General features: G+C 40.7%; 1 protein-coding gene across 7 annotated transcripts in view; it reads left to right on the forward strand.

The window, feature by feature from the left end:
- The first annotated feature begins 775 nt into the window (after positions 1–775).
- Positions 776–16,271, forward strand: part of LOC119729823 (diacylglycerol kinase beta-like) — a 64,276-nt gene continuing 48,780 nt past the window's right edge. For 3 of the 7 annotated variants that reach the window (XM_038202612.1, XM_038202615.1, XM_038202614.1), the window contains exon 1: positions 776–3,816. In XM_038202612.1, the coding sequence (XP_038058540.1) occupies positions 3,606–3,816 (211 nt within the window). In that variant the 5' untranslated portion in view covers positions 776–3,605. Of the gene's footprint in view, positions 3,817–15,644; positions 15,874–16,271 lie in introns of those variants that run through there. The other 4 variants (XM_038202616.1, XM_038202618.1, XM_038202619.1 and 1 more) reach the window with 2 other exon arrangements.

Consider the following 16,271-nt stretch of genomic DNA (forward strand, 5'->3'; position numbering starts at 1 on the left):
ATGTCTCATTATTTTCCATACCATTCAAAGAGTATAGATCAGGGAAAAAATTCCACACCAAAAATTGCAAACAAATTTCACATTGTGAAATTCATTTCTGTGCCGCGCTCCTTTAAAATGCCAAAACATTTCGTCTGGTAATGTTTTCAGGATTTCAGAGTAATTGTAAGCCAGCAGGCTTGCCATAACGTCTCAATATACCCTCAGTGTCTTTTAATAGAAACTCTTGTAAACCCAATTCAGATTCGGAATATTCAACAATCACCTGGTATGCACGTGTATTATTCCCAAGATAGCTCATTCATTGATGCCATGCACCACAGAACCACTTACCTGGTCTCTTACTTCCTATTCATTATTAACGCATTCATCAGACACCCCCCCCCCCTCCATACATGATTCAAATCTCCATCTTGAGCACCTCTGGGCTGGGCGATTCTTAAAAGTGCCTTAAGAAGATGCCCCCCCTTTTTTTTTGCCTCTTTCATCTTGTTTGTAGATGGATGACGGATGTTTTGTTTGCCGACAGTCCGGTTTGCGCATGGAGATAAAGGCTAAAAGCTCAATGCTTTAACCCCAATTAATTGGGGAATCTATTCTGCTCACGCCTTGAGTTGTGTGCAGTGTGTGTGCTCACCCCTAAAGACCTTCACTCACAGCACACACAGGCTGTTTGAGATTTGTGACCGTGCATGGCCTTTTGCTTGCGGGGCGTTAGCATCCAACCCAACTGGACATAATTATTTTCAAGAGAACTGTTTGGCATGATATTTCTGTTTATTGTGACTGGATTTTTTGCTTCACTGTGAGTTTTATAAAGTTCAGTGCTTGCAGGTCAAATTCCAAAGTCTCATGTTTAGTTGTCAACACTTCTGTCAGGGTCTCTGCAGAGCCCCTTCCAAATTAAGCTGAAAATGCAAGACGATGTGTTTCATTCTTAACGTTATGAAACTCTCATCACCCATGAAAACTGCTCAGCCTGAAGCTGTAAACCTATCTGGTGAGAGTGTTATTTCCCCGTGTTTTTTTTTTTTTCGCCTTGTCCAACATGATCGTCTTTTAAAAGAAATTTCACCAGCGGTTTCGTTTGCCTAGCTCCGTCTTTCACCAACTTGGGTTTACTCTTTTGGCTCGTCGGCAAATGTTACGAGGGGTCGTTCCCAGTAGAAGAAATTGAAACCGTCCACACCTGCGCTAAAGGTGCAGTGCATGAGAGCTCATTGTGAATTTGCGAGTTTGGAGACGGAGGGACATGTGCGGATACGGGCAGCGAGTCCAACCTCGGGATAATTCTTGCAATTTCTTTCAGGATTTACCGGGAATTACACGGTCAGCAAGGAAAATTATACGACGCTAATGCTGCCTGGTTATTCTCTGGTAAAGGGGAAAAAACCCTGCCCGTCTTGCGGAGACAGGTTTGTGTAGGGACTGCAGAGGAAGAAAATCAGATTTGTTTATAGAGCTAAATTTGAGACTGCCTGAGAAATTTAATATTTCTCCATCGTTACGAATGAAGATTTTTCAACGGTGTCTTAAAAAGAACAGAGTTGCTACAGAAACTTGATGTCAGAAATCTGTGTACTTTTAGTGTGGCTTGAGCAAGTTGGCTGTTACCCTGACAAATTAAGCTATAGTTTCTTGATTTAAAGAGATTTCTTGTTGGCATGGTTTTCTCATCTTCACATTTATCTCTAATTGGCTTCAAAAGTGGACCCTCTTTGTTCAGCCGGCAGAACTCATTACTCTGTCAAAATAACCTGTTTCGGACAGCTACGAGATAAATTTGTCTGGCAAAATTGGAATATTAGCGGAGGAATTTAGACTTTGACTTTGCACTTTAAACAAGCAGAAGCATTTGCAAAAATCCATGCCAGCTGGCATATATTCGAGTTCGACGGAAGCCTCCAGGGGCTGTTTAGGGAAAAAAAATACTGCGTCGTCGTCAGTGAACGTGGGAATGATGTACATGTGATAATGTAACACTGGATCGTTTGCAAGTGTTAAACCTCCGATTGGAAATATTATCACCTTATGAATTACCCCATCTGTTCCCAGATAACATCAGGTTTTACATTGCAGGAAGCGTTTTTTATTCCAACGTGCATAATTATATCTGGCCATTAATGGAATGCTGTAAAGGCTATTACCGAGAAGAAAGAAAAGGAGAAATGAAAAAAAAATAATGATAATACGCCACCAGATTGCCGATATTGCTTTTTTTTTGTAGCGTGCAAGCGGTGTACTTTAATGTAGAATAAAATAGCCAGAATTAAATTGCAGTTGCTAATTGTGGTGTATGAAGAGACCTGCATATGTATGTTTATACTTGCGTCAGATTTGTTGACTGATAGAACAACACTTCAAGACTCCGAGAGTAAAATTGATGTGTGAAAAGTGTGAATGAACCATTGCCAAGGTAACGCAAGCAGTATCTCTGTTTTTTTTTACAACGCGTTGGAGGACAATAAAAGAAAACCAGCTGCTGAGGCACAAAAGAAGTAGAAAAATGTCTGCCCACTTGGCCGGCTGTGTGCTTTAGCTCGACCGAACGGAGTATTTACTTGTCGGAGCTCCGACATAATTTACTCCCGGCTGCTGGGGGTCACTGTTGCTGTCCGTCAAGATTCTTTTAATTCACATGTCCATGACGGCTGTGATGGATGCCGTGCATCTCTGAGACGGAGACCAGGATAATAACCAAGCCAAGCCGTACGTGGATGTCAAGTCACCGCATACTCACGTGCACAACGTGCCGTCATGCTACATCTTTAGAACTCATTAACGTGTTTGACATTACGGTTCTGATTTCTGAAGTTGAAGGGCTTTCATGTTTTTAATGCGGCACAGGAGCTTATTTTGCACTTGAGTGTATCTTTTGTTGGCAACGCAGCCGGTACCCGACCACATCAGCTGTATGCGCAACAAGCCGGTGTCATCCACTCTAATGTACACACTCACTGTGCTGGCATCAACTCCCTCCTCGAGGCTTGCGTCTTTTATAATATCACGCTGACTCTATTACCACTGTGGTAACCAAAAAAAAAAAAACACACACCAAATATTGAGCTGCTGGGCTTCAGGCTACATTCACAGCCAGTGTCACCGACTGAATTACCATAACGGACATCGGGCGAAGCAAAAGGGGAACCTGGTCCTCTCAGTTCACGCAGTAACAACACCACCCCTCAGTGATGTAGGCCTACATACATTCAAGGTGCTGTTGGTGGATTTCTTTTTATCTATCCTGCTGCCGGCACAATTCTCATCTCGAGATGATTATATGCATTCCTGTGAACAGTCGTTAAGTATTTCTTGAGGGAGTAGGTTATTGCACGGCTACTGAATAGGCCCTTGTGCCCCACGTGTGCGGGAGGCACATGATACTCCAACATATCTGCTGCTGCAATCACCAAAAAAATCAGTCCGCAGTCATCTTTTTTCTTTCTTTCATAACCTTCTCCGACCTCTTATTTTCCGGTCAGAAGTTTTGCTCTATTGGCGAACGGCTGAGGCGGATTAATCCGTTTTTCACAGTGCACTTGATCATCTGAATAAAAAAACAAACAAACCAAAAAAACAAGAGAGAAACGGCTGAGGATTTCCACATGCCACCTGTGAATGCCCAGTCGAGGGTGTCGAGTCGGCTTTCATTGCCCTCCTGGTGTAGGGCGCGACGACAACGCTGCGGCAACGGCTACAATCTCATGATGACCGCGCAGGGGATCATAAACCGGCCCCTCTTTGTGCCCTGCACTTCGGCCCTGGTCATGGCTCTGAAGGACCAAGCCCAGAGCGTGGTGGACATGGTCATGGTTGGTCAGTATATATTTGTTTCTTTCTTTCTTAAAACTTTGACTTGGGCGAATAGTTGCCTTTTCCCCCCATGTTCAGCGGCGTGTATATTTATGGTTTTGTAATGATTGTATTTACAATGTATGTAATTCCAGGCAGGTTCTATATAGCACTGCCATCATCATGATAAGATACATATATTATGCATCATGTATTAGTAAATAAGATGAGTAAAATTGAAGTTGAAAATTTTAATATTAGTTGATTTCAAATATATCTCTTTGAATGGGGAATTTTGGGTGGCTCATACCCACCTCGAAAGTCGCTTTTAAAATTTAGTTAAAGATTTACCACATCCCACATTCAGGGAATTTGCCTTGACTGCAGTGAGACGTCATATTCGCTTTGCGTGAAGTGTGAAACAGGCTTTAATTGGCCTCAATTAGTTACCAAGACAATGTTTTATATATTCATATTGGCTAGTCAACAGTATACACAAAGAGTAAAAACAGTTTTTGCTTCCACTTTGTGGTCCTGGCAGAGCATACATATGTAATTGTTTCCGAAGTAACCTGCATGTTGTACATGTATACTCAGTTCATCGAAAAACTAGGGCACACATTGGCCTGTGTAATTCAGCAAACACTTATAGCTGTTGATGCGTTAAAAAATACACAGCCTGTAGAAATTATGGCAATATTGATCAGAAATTCATTATTAAAATTGAGCTGTAACATTTTTTAAAGGGTATCCACCTGGACCCAAATTGTGCTATTGAAGTGTAAGAAATCCAGTATGTGCATACTGAAAATCAAATTAGCGCATTATCGTTAAAACCATGCACCTTTGCTCAAAAAACAAACATGTACATAAATGGGGACGAATTAAATATCCACACTTTTGCTTAAACATAAATGTGTAGGCGGGGCAAATTTCAAAAAAGAAAAAATGAAAATTAATTCACATAGGTATTCCTGAGTGTAGCCTAATCCGGCGGCAGCCATTTTCTGCGGTGACACGAGGCGCGCGAGTTGCACTCAGGTATTACACGAATGCCCTCCGGGCTCCATCGACCAATAGGAATACCAAAATGCGCGCGCGCCTCGTTTTTAAGCATGCGTGCAGCATGCGCGTGAGCGTGACTCCATCGCAGTAAAAGCTTCTAATTCTAGTCGCCGGATTCCACTATAATGTACACTCTTCGAACACGCCTCGACTTGCTGATCAATTCTAATTCCACCTACATTAAATCATTATTAATATCATAATCTGTCAAATTAATAAAAGAAGGCATGCTGTGTTGTGGGAGAGAGACATGCAGCAGAGAGATGAGGGTGGAGCCAAAATATACACAAATAAAAAAATCCATAATTTTCCGAGTGTTGAGGGCCGCAGGAATCGAAGCCCGGGCATTGCTGAAGCCTGTTCTCATAGCCCATAATTGGACAAATATTATCGACCGGCTTTCTGATAGCGTGTACATACTAGCTAGATAAACAGCGGTTTGGGTGTTTTTAACGAGCAGTGTACCGTAAATCTACCTTCTTAGCTTGGGTGAAATTTGGATGTATGATTCCAGTAGAGTTGGATGTAGTAGAGTTGAAGATATATTTTTGAAGTGATCTTTTGCTGCCAATACATGTACAGTGAATTGTTTTTGTCATATTATTATTTTCATTCAAATCGACATCACAAATGTAAGCATTGAAGAACATTCAGGGAAAAAAATTCTCAAAATCCAAGTTATTTGTCCATGTGAATATATGTTGTAGTGTTATTTGTTTGGCTTGGCACAAAAAACAACATCTGGTACTGAGTAGCAGTTTCCAGTTTTAACCAGCAAAATGATAAAAACCAGACTTTCCTTGCTAAGTTGCCTATTCAGTTTCGTAAAGTATTAAATGATCCACTGCACGTGAACGCACACCACAGCCCCACAAATTTTGAAAAATCTTGACAAGTGCAATGATTTTCCTGTTTTTGGAAATCTGCGTAAGTTTTTTTCTATGCAGGGTATTGAGTCCATGCATTTTTAGTGTATCTTAAAACCAGATTTTGTATGTCATAAAATTATAAAAAGATTTCTGTATATTTTCCTTTTTGAGGTCTATGAAGTCAGGAAAATGTCAATTTTCCAAATGAAGTCTCCCCCTCTTTGCCAACGTCATTTTTTTGTTTGCATCATTGAAGAGCAAAGTTCAATGTTAAGTTAAGTTTGTATGTTTCCTTTTTCTGACTGAAAATCTGAAAAATTATCAGTTTTTTGAGGTAGTTATTGTTTGTCACTCTGAACTAACGTCGTCACGCATTGTTGATTCCGTCCTTGTCAGCCATCACACGCCTTGCGCCGATATTGACAAGCTCTGCTCAAATGAAATGATGTGAGAAATGGGTTTGACACGGGTAGCCCACGATAGTTTTCCCCCCCCCCCTTCCCCCGTCCTCTCTTTTCTCTTTCTCCATCCATAAACCTCTCACAATTCCTTGACGTGGTTCTTCATGCATTTATGCAACGGCCAAGCTCCAGCCGACCCCGCAATTGCGAACAAATTTGGCTCAGGAGGCAGATTTGTTTTATTGATGTTGTTTGTGCTTGTGTGTGTATCTGGGCTTGTACGTGGGCGTCTGTTCACACAATTAAAGGGATGAGCATCTAATACACTTTTTTTCTGATTTTTTGGGGGGTTAAATTGTGATAAGTGAAAAGCCACTGCGCAAACCATGATGAAATGCCATTGTTCATCATGCTTGAACGTGTGAAGTTTATTTTTAAAAGTTTCTTGTAAAAGTGTTTTTGTTGACGACAGATTTCCATGGTAATCACAGAGTAATGCAAAATTTGAAGTACATACAAAGCAAAACCAGTGTCATCCTGTGGACACCTGACACACGGAAATAAAAAACAAGAAGAAACCAAGGAAACATAAACGAAATTCATATGTGAAAACCTTGATGTGGAAATGGCAGACCTGCGAGTCCTAATGAACGACAAGTCCTTGTGGAGGGTGCTTGCCAATGCCCGGCCTCGGCCGACCAATGATGACGAACATGTCAAATGCCGCACCATAAAAATCATGATAATTCCCTGCAAAATACGTTCACTAAATGGTTGGGGGGGGGCAGGGTTTGCATTATAAACAACGCTTACAGAACCATACGCTTGCATTTGGTCAAAGGCAACATATCAGTTCATTGGAATAAATTCAAGTGACATTAACAAACGCATAGTGTACGTGCACTTGCATTATTATCGGTACCGGTAGCTCAATATCATCAATTCATAAACTGAAAGCTGACATCATACTAAACAGAAAGGCATTTCACGCACATCTGTTCATATATGGAAACGTTTACTATTGGATTAGGTTTATTACAATTCAAAATCATCCATGGCATCCTCTCCCTATTATTTGCTATTGAATAAGACCTATTGATAATTGGCTTGTCAAGCAGCTGACACATTGTACGTGTATTTGTGGTCATGTGCTACATGTATTAAGGCTGGTTTAAAGTTGGTCGCGTGATGGTCGCGCGACTGAAAAATTTACACGCAATCTTCCTTAACGCAGTTTATAGTTCTCGTTAACGCCCCAGCGACTAGTCGCCAAAGGACGTTGGTGACGTCGCTACACAGTTCAAATAGTTGGACCTAGACATGGTCGCTGACCTCAATTTTCATGATTTGACCAATCGGCTTGCTTTATCTGTAAGACTAATGAATATGCAAATATGGCACACAGATAATAACTGACCAATGTCCCTTGGATAGGGAGGGCAGTGGGGATGAGCAAAGGTTTTGTAAAGCAATTTCCTGGTATTTTTTTTATTTGGTGGGCTTATAACAGAATTGAAAATTCACCCCCCCCCCAAAAAAAAGCATTCTTTCAAAATTTCCCAGCCAATATTTTGTGAAATAAATTTCTTCCTGATGTTGAGGGGCGAATCATCAGAAACCAACAATCAACATATTTGTTCATTTACATATAACAAATTTACGTTTTAACAAATGCAACATGAAACAACAACCGTCAGAGTGAGAAATAGTAATATTTTGTTCAACAATAGTGATGCTTGATCATCACACTTCACAGTTGAATTTTAGGGAACGTAGCGCGAATGATGCACGTATATGTTACATCTATGCGCGACAACTATAAACTGCCCGAAAAAGGCTTAGCGTTGAGTGACCATCAGCACCGTACATTCATCATCGCGCAACCAAATATAAACCAGCCTCTACTGTACAGCTGCTACATACATGTATGGTAACTACATGCTGCAACACAAGAGTCACTTGAATTTTTTTCTCTCAAATCACGTAATACGCATAGATGTATACATGCATGTCCCAGGTGAACCAACTGCCTAAATAAATTAGGCTCAGTATGCCCCTCTGGCTATGGAATCAAGTAGTGGGAATGCTTCAGTCGGTGTGAATTTACAATGATCTGGAATAAGTTAACACATATAGCTGCATGGTTTACACAACCGCAATATCTTGTGGGAATTGTTTTCTTTCTGCATGCCTGACTGCAGTTTTCCCAACGGTGACATTTTGTTTTGGAAAAAAAATTAAGTTGTGGTTATGATTGTACAGTAGAAGTTATCTTCCAACTATCAACACATACATGTTTCTCCTTCAGCCCACTTCAATATCATGAACAGCTGTTCCTAACATTTTTCAGATAACACTGCCCATTCCCTGTTTTTATAAACCATTCCTCACATCCACGCAATTAACTACTCCGCTTTTGTACACTTCCAAAAAAAATACCAATCCCACCCAGAGCATTGTGCAAGTCCGAAACGCAAACTCCTCATACCAACTTTTCTTTTTAATAATCAAAATGTATCGAGCGTATGTACTTTTTCCTCCTTTTTCCACTGGCAAAAACCGTTCCCCATGTTATTTTATGACAACGCTCATACAATCCTCCCCTCCATATCGCTCATTGTGTTTTGACACCCATAGCAGTTGCCTTGTTGTCACCGAGACGGTGTTCGGACCCGTACTGTTTTCGGTCCCCGGAGATTCCCCGACATACGACATGAACCCTACACTGCTTCTCGTATCTCCTTTGCCGCACATCCGCCCCCGCACTCCCAAACTCTGGCGAGGATCTGTCTCCGCTGAGAATTGGCGGTGCATTAGCGTGGAGGCTATAGATATACAAGTGTGAAATTTTTTCTCTTTTTTCGCTGTCACTGTTTAGTAATAGTAGTTCTCTCTGTGTTGGACGTTGAACCTTATCGAATAAAGCGAGGGATATCCTGAGTAAAAAGCCAAGTCGGAATACGAAAATGCTACAGGGTCAACTGTGTACATGGATTTATTACATGAACACGGTGGGCCATTAAAGGGGACCACACGTTCTTAATATGCACACATGTACACATACATGTACTACAGTATGCCACAATGCATAGGGCCTACTATGTTACATATGGTCTATTGTTACAGATAAAATAATCAACATATGAATTGATGATTATCATTATGTTTTCAGAAAATGTGTAGTCTAGTGACCCAGTACTCCATCAACTACAAGCCTTTGCATGTCACACAGAAAGAGTTGCATACACCGCTACATTGATGTTTCAAATGTTTGTTGCTTATTCTTTTCAGGGGAAGTGCGATTTAAAAAAAAATTTTTTTTATCTTTTTATTAGAAGGAAATCATTTTATCTTTTCAATCTTGTATAATTTATTGTACACAATTAAATGTATTTCATCTATTTTAAACAGTGGTGTTCACAATTTTGTGTGGAAATGCCATCAGAATAATTGTAAAAACAAAGAGAGATTTTTTTGTGATTATTGTAAATATTCTCAAACCAGCCGTGCACCCAAACAACTGTGATTTTATGATGCATCCTTGACGCCCTCCTCCATGGCAACAAAAACACTACAGCACATCTCCATGGCAACTGCAAACAGGATACCGGCAGGACACTATCTCAACAATAGTCACTTCGATGACCGAATTGTCTGTCGTCACCGGCCGCAAGTGTCGCCCGATCGGACGGTCACAATATATACAACAGCAACATGGATGTCAATCTCAGTTGAAGCCAAAACTCGTAGCAAAAGTTGAACTCTCTCTTAATACAACTCTTAGAAAAAAAATAAATAAATATTTTAAGTCTGTGTGTGCATGACCCACCACCCCAAAAATGAGCTTCAAGAAGGACACTTTTTAAGAATTACTAGATTCAGCAAAACAAGAGCTTTCTAATACGTGCAGCGTACTGAGTTCAGTATAAGGAACTATAGACCGCTAACTAAATTGAAGTTTTGAAAGTAATTTTTGAGAAGATGACATTTAGAAATACAACTGTTGTATCACAGTGAGTAAACAGTCAACTTATAAAACAGGATGAAAATAGGCATTAAAGATGTTTGAAAGATTGAAAACAATTGGGAAAGGTAGAACAGTACTTACAGATTGAGCTTCACCTGAAAATTAAAACATCGACCACCCCTTCAATTTGGCTTTGCCCCACTCCATTACACAATTCTAAATTTGTACTCATTTTGTGGTGACACTGGTTTGACGGTGACTGCTCTATGTTCCGCCACCCCTATGTTCCGACAACCTAGATTGTGTTACTCCCGGTTAGGGTTAGGGTTAGGGTTAGGGTTAGGAATAGGAATATGCGCAGTCGGAACATAGGGGTGTCGGAACATAGAGGTGTAACCGGTTTCATACGTTGTACGTCATGTATTTTGGTCTAGCTTGTACCTCAAGATTCACAATCGTCCCAAACACTTATTCAAACTCCAGTTACTGAACTGTACTGCCTTTTAGTCCGCTTCTGCATTTGTGACAGAGAGAAATATAATTACAGTCTACGCACCAAGCCCTTGACATTAGCAGCTGGATGGCAAGGATTTCTTCTCCCTTACCCTTCCGTCCCCCCTCCCAAATTGCTTATCTATCGCAGAGGATCGGAAGTAGATTTAGCATTGGGGGGGGGGGGGGTTGTCGAGATTGTTACTAGCAGCTGCTATGCTTTCCTGCAGCGTTTTGTACAGTGCAGGCTTGTGGCCCCGTGACATCGTTTCTTGATTAAAGAGTCTATGACATCTGTCCTCAGCATCTTGTCGGAGACAATTGGAGAACGAATCATTCGAGGTGAAATGAATTGCATTTATTGCGTTGATGCCTCTCCCATCTCCCATCTCCCACCTGCCTTTGCTTGGGGATGGTGCTTAAAACTAGTGTGTAGGTACAACGTAGGTTTGTTGAAGCATCTTGTTTTATGACTCTCTTATAGAGGCCACTGACTGCTCTGTTAACTTATTACTTGCAGGGAGCTGATTTTGCTGTCTTAGATTGTATCATCCCCCCCCCCCCCAAATCCCTCGACCCATCCCCTCTTAAATGGGGGATCAAATAATGTACCGTGGTCCTTTTTCTAAGGCCTCTAGGCCTGTTACATCAGACATGTACATGTCCCTACCTGCATTTTGAAACATTAGTCAACACACAAAAAAGGAATGTGAGGGTTTTTTTTTTCAGGAAAGAAATTTGAAACCCTGTTCCGTTTAAAACTTACCTAGATGTGAAAGTCACTCTGCAGAAATTTGATCATATAGGCTAGACCGTCAGTCGTCGTCGTGCCACAGTATGTTTGCATCCGCTTTGGGGTATACATTTTCCAAGCTGTCACACATTTTATGTACAGTAAGGAACATGTTCACATGCATGTAAAATGTCAACTGGGTAATGCCAGATTGTCTTACATTGGCATGTATTGCCTGTATCACGCAGGTACGCTGTCAATTAGGAGCAGGCCCTATCAATCGTCAGTCTCGTTGCAGCTTGAAAGTGAACGTATCACCACTTGCAAATTTAATTCTATTCATGAATTTGAAAATGACCTTCCAAAAAAAAAATGCAACTACATGTAAAAGAACATATTTACATGTACCCTAAATCTGTGGTTATGCAAACTAATCCTATTGCTTCTGCAATAGTTTAATGGTGTGATGGACTTACATGTACCGTATACAGGAATTTATTAAGACCAGTCACCATCTTTATGTCTAGCCATATTCCGAGTTTTGCCTCAGTGCAAAGTAGTGTCATAGATCTTGTTTGATTTTTTTGGATGATTTACGAAGCTTCCTTGTTTCTTTCTCCACCGAGTAAATAAATGTGTGTATGTTTGAGTTAAAAACAATCAAGTACTTTTCTCCACTTGCAGAAGACACATACAGTCGTTTTATTAAAACCCTGTAAGTTTATAGGAAGATTGGCTTATCTAGCCTCCGAATGCAGCAGTTTACGAGATACACTGGCGGTCTTCTGGAATGCGCACTGGCGGGCCGCCTGAGCGTGTGAGACGTAATCAACTGGCAAACAAGGCCCTGGATTCACCACATACCCTCGTTAATTAACGACCTGACGTTTGTTGACTTGTGGCTCATGTACTCAGCTTAGGCATGTGATTATGGAATGGAAAGAAAAAATTGAACCCGTGTTGGAAATAAGGTCAGGTGAAATTGGCAAGTGGTACGTAAATTTTGAGGACGATATGTGAAACGAAGACAGGGCAAGCCTAGTAAAACCATAGCGCAAAAAAATAATGTTGCTCAGAATGGCTATTCGTTGGCTGAGAATTGCTCTGGCCCAGCTCTCTTCATAGTCCAACAATGACACTAAAGGCTGGTTTTGGTGTGAATACGAATGCAAAGTGAATTTGACGTTGGGAAAACTTCACTTCGAAATTCGCACTGAATTAAAAAATGTTCAACATTTGCTAATTGGCATTGTGAAAACTTGCGCTGATGTCACAAATTTACATTTGCATTGGCTTTTTGCGCCATGTCCAAACCAGCCTTTTGTCATAAGTGGCAGTCAGTGAGTTGGTGACCGCTCAATGTTCCGACACTATGTTCCGACAAACCGTACATAAGATTGTGTTACTCCCGGTTAGGGTTAGGGCTCCGTGCGCTACCAAAAGAGGGTGCCCTTTTACCTAACAACGATGCCCCATGGGCGGGACATTTCACTGGTTGACGCGCACCGTTCCTTGTGTGTGACGCACGTACACCAGGGGATTTGTTCTATTTACGCGCAGTGGCCGCGCTTCGCGGCAAATGAACTGCAGTCAGGTAAGATGGCGTCAGTCGGTCACCCCCAACTGTACTTCCTTTGCCGGTGAGGGGGTGCTTGTGAACAGAGCGGATAGGGGTAGGGATAGGGATAGGGATAGGAATATGAATATTTGGAACATAGGGGTGTCGGAACATACATGGATGTGTGTCGGAACATGGGTGTGTCGGAACATGGGTGTGTGGGAACATCTATGTTTAATTTGTAACCAGTGCAGTGAGTCTGTCAGGTACCTCCTGAAAGGGGAATAATTAGTCTGGCCCCTCTATAGGACCAGAAAAAAAGGTCAAAAGGTTTTTGACATTTTCTTGAGCTTTGCTTAACCCAAGATTGTTGCTCAAGTAAATATCTGTTGCTTCGGTACACTGCGCTGAAGGAATCACACCTGTATTAATATTTTATGAAGGAGATTTGGAATTTAATGCAGAGGGCATCGTGGACTCTTGTCTCCGATATTGTCGTTGACGCTCCCCGGGTCAATACTAAAGCACAGTCTTGTTTGTTTTTCCATTGGCCTTGGTTTTTCGTATAGGGACTGCAGGGGACATGTCATGCATACATTAAACTTGAATGAATGCATTACATTTACAAGTACATGTTCAAGTACGCTTTTTATGTACTTGTACTGTTCATAGGGGCCTAAATGTTTTCAAAATCAAAAAGTAGAATCATTAATTGCCATTCTCACTTACAAGTTTTTTGTTAAGTTGTAAAAGCATAAATTTGTTTCCTAAAACAGCCCCGTATGTAAGAAAAGTACGTTGGATTAAAATGTTGCATTGTAATTTGTAGCAGAGTAGCACAATATGCATTACTACTATAAACCAGACGAATTGAGTCAATCATTTTTCTGATTGATAAGGCCCCCCCCCCAAAAAAAAATGTAGTTCTGCTTCCGAGTACATGGCATTTGAAAACAAATAGGTAGGTAGGGGACGTGTTTTTTTTTTGGCAATTTCTTTTTGTGTACGATCTTATGGAGGTGTCTGCATGTACAAATGTAGCCAAGGATAAAAGGTAGTAATTGATGGTTTTCGGATTAGGGTAGGGGCTGTCAAAATAGGGTAGGTAGGGTAACTGGAAGCAGAACTGAAAATGGTGGATGTCCCAAGTTCAAATGAAAAAACAAGCATACCGTTTATTTAAACCGAGATTACGGTTTGTCAACTCGAAAAACATTTTCATTTTCTTCACCTAACAGAATGGCATGAATATACGTTTCGTTGTACCGTGGTGAAAAGCTAGGCCACGTCCGAATTATTGGGCTATATGGCCAGCAATAACACATGCGCCTATGGCAGTGGCCAATTCTATTTCCATAGACGTGTGATTGGATGCAGCATCAGTCTCCCCCACCCCCCCCCCCAAAAAAAAAAAACCCAACTAAATTGTTGTTAACACCCGAGCTAAGTCGGTCATACATGAGTAATTTACCAAGAACCCAAATCCTACAGGCATGATCTGCTGCTCTTTAATTAACCGTTTCCCGTGGATGGACCACATATATTAACACACTCCCACTCCCTTTTTTGCTGGCGGTGTTTTTAATAAAACAAATGTCGTCACTGCGTTAAAATGTCCCGGGCGATGGGACGATGTTGGTGCCAACAAGCCACGGTGAAACCAGGGTAAACCTATGTGGCCTACGTGTACCTGTGTTGTAGATGTAGATGACCGCGACAACAACGATGTCTATAAGTTTACAACCTGTACCCGTTGAGCCATCTTACTTGCATTTCTAATGTAAAAAACGAGAAAAAGATTTGCCGTAAAATTTAAATGCGCTCTTTAAAGGCACTGTCTAATATTTCTAAACTATTGTTGACTCAAATGGAATTTTGATTTTCTACTTCTAGGGTATTTTTTTAGCATCAGCTGCTTTGTTCATTTGAAATAGTTTAATTTTGTGTGCAGTTTAAATTGGTCCCGGTGAAGTCAACACGGAAAAAAAACAACATATTTCAGTGTACAGTGCCTTTTTTTCTTTGTTGCTTGTGGTTGATTTGAGGGTTTATTTTAGTTGGAATAACCTACATATATGTACATGGTTGGGAAAACCCACTGTTTTACATGTAGAAACAAAGGAATGGTTGTCATTTAGGGAAGTATTAATTTTTTAATATATACGTACAACTACACACTGGAAAATCCAGTATTCTAGAAAACTTGTCTAAATCTGCAACTGCAACTATAAGTAAGAAATGGAAAGACCGACATTTTTGGATGTTTGTGGGGTAGTTTGTTTGATTTTTCTCTTGGTATTGAACTCAAAATAAGTTATCATCAAAATCTAGTGTCAACCGTGATGCAACTTTCCTTGAACTGGCAATGACCAGTCCAACCAACTTTACCCGACTTCACTTCGAGTACAACAACCGTGAAAAAAAGCAAAATACAGTGATCACTCCAGCATGCTATTCATCCAAAGTTAAAGATCATCATTCCAGTTGGGCAATCATCCGTGCCCGTGGTTGAGCAATCCCTGTGAAATCGACCAACTGATCACAAGCAACGACTCGGAAGTGTTGGAAAGTGAGGACGATACACAAAAACACAAGGCCTGTGCATTCCAACATTTACGTACATGTAAAAGGTGTAGCATTTTCCCTTCCTTTTTTTTTGGCAGGGTTGTCGTTTACTTTCTCATACAGTATAATCCCAATTTCCTCTTATCACCAGGAAGTGAAAAAAGGAAATATCGGTTGAGGGCTTTGTCTGATCGCGTGTGACGTACGTGTATACCGGGCGCATTCAGGACGTATCCAGTTATTTAGCCACAAAGACTTGAAACACACTGCGTGTTTTGTATGAACTCACAGCCTACGTACATGTACGTGTGCATCAGTACACGATATTTCAATGATTTTGACATCCTCGACCGTACTCATCTTACACAGCATGAACAGTCTTAATCGTACACCATTTCCTTTGGACTATGTACACATGTATACAAAACACTGTGAGTATACGTACTTGTTAATTCATATTGTAGTTAATTAACTTACCCTTTTTTGGTGGTGTTAGTTCACAACTTTGTGAAGTTCACTATGATATAGGCAAATTGAAACTTTGGAAATGGCACCAAAGTTGTAAATACTTTGTTGAAATCTGTTGACTCATACTTAGGATCATCATGACAACTTACTGTCTTCTCTTTGTTTATTTATATTTTTCCTTTCATTTTCAGGTCTGGTTTTCCCATGCATTAACATTTCATTCTAGGAATTGAAGTTTCATATCCGTGAAATATCTGTGAATGAAGGATCATAATTTAGAAACCTAGTAGGGCTTATTGTAAATGACCCGAATAGACTTTATTTTCAGAAGAGAAAGCCATTTTGAGTAGTGTTCCCTGAA

Source organism: Patiria miniata, unplaced genomic scaffold, assembly GCF_015706575.1.
Source record: "Patiria miniata isolate m_02_andy unplaced genomic scaffold, ASM1570657v1 HiC_scaffold_21, whole genome shotgun sequence".
NCBI lineage: Eukaryota > Metazoa > Echinodermata > Asteroidea > Valvatida > Asterinidae > Patiria > Patiria miniata.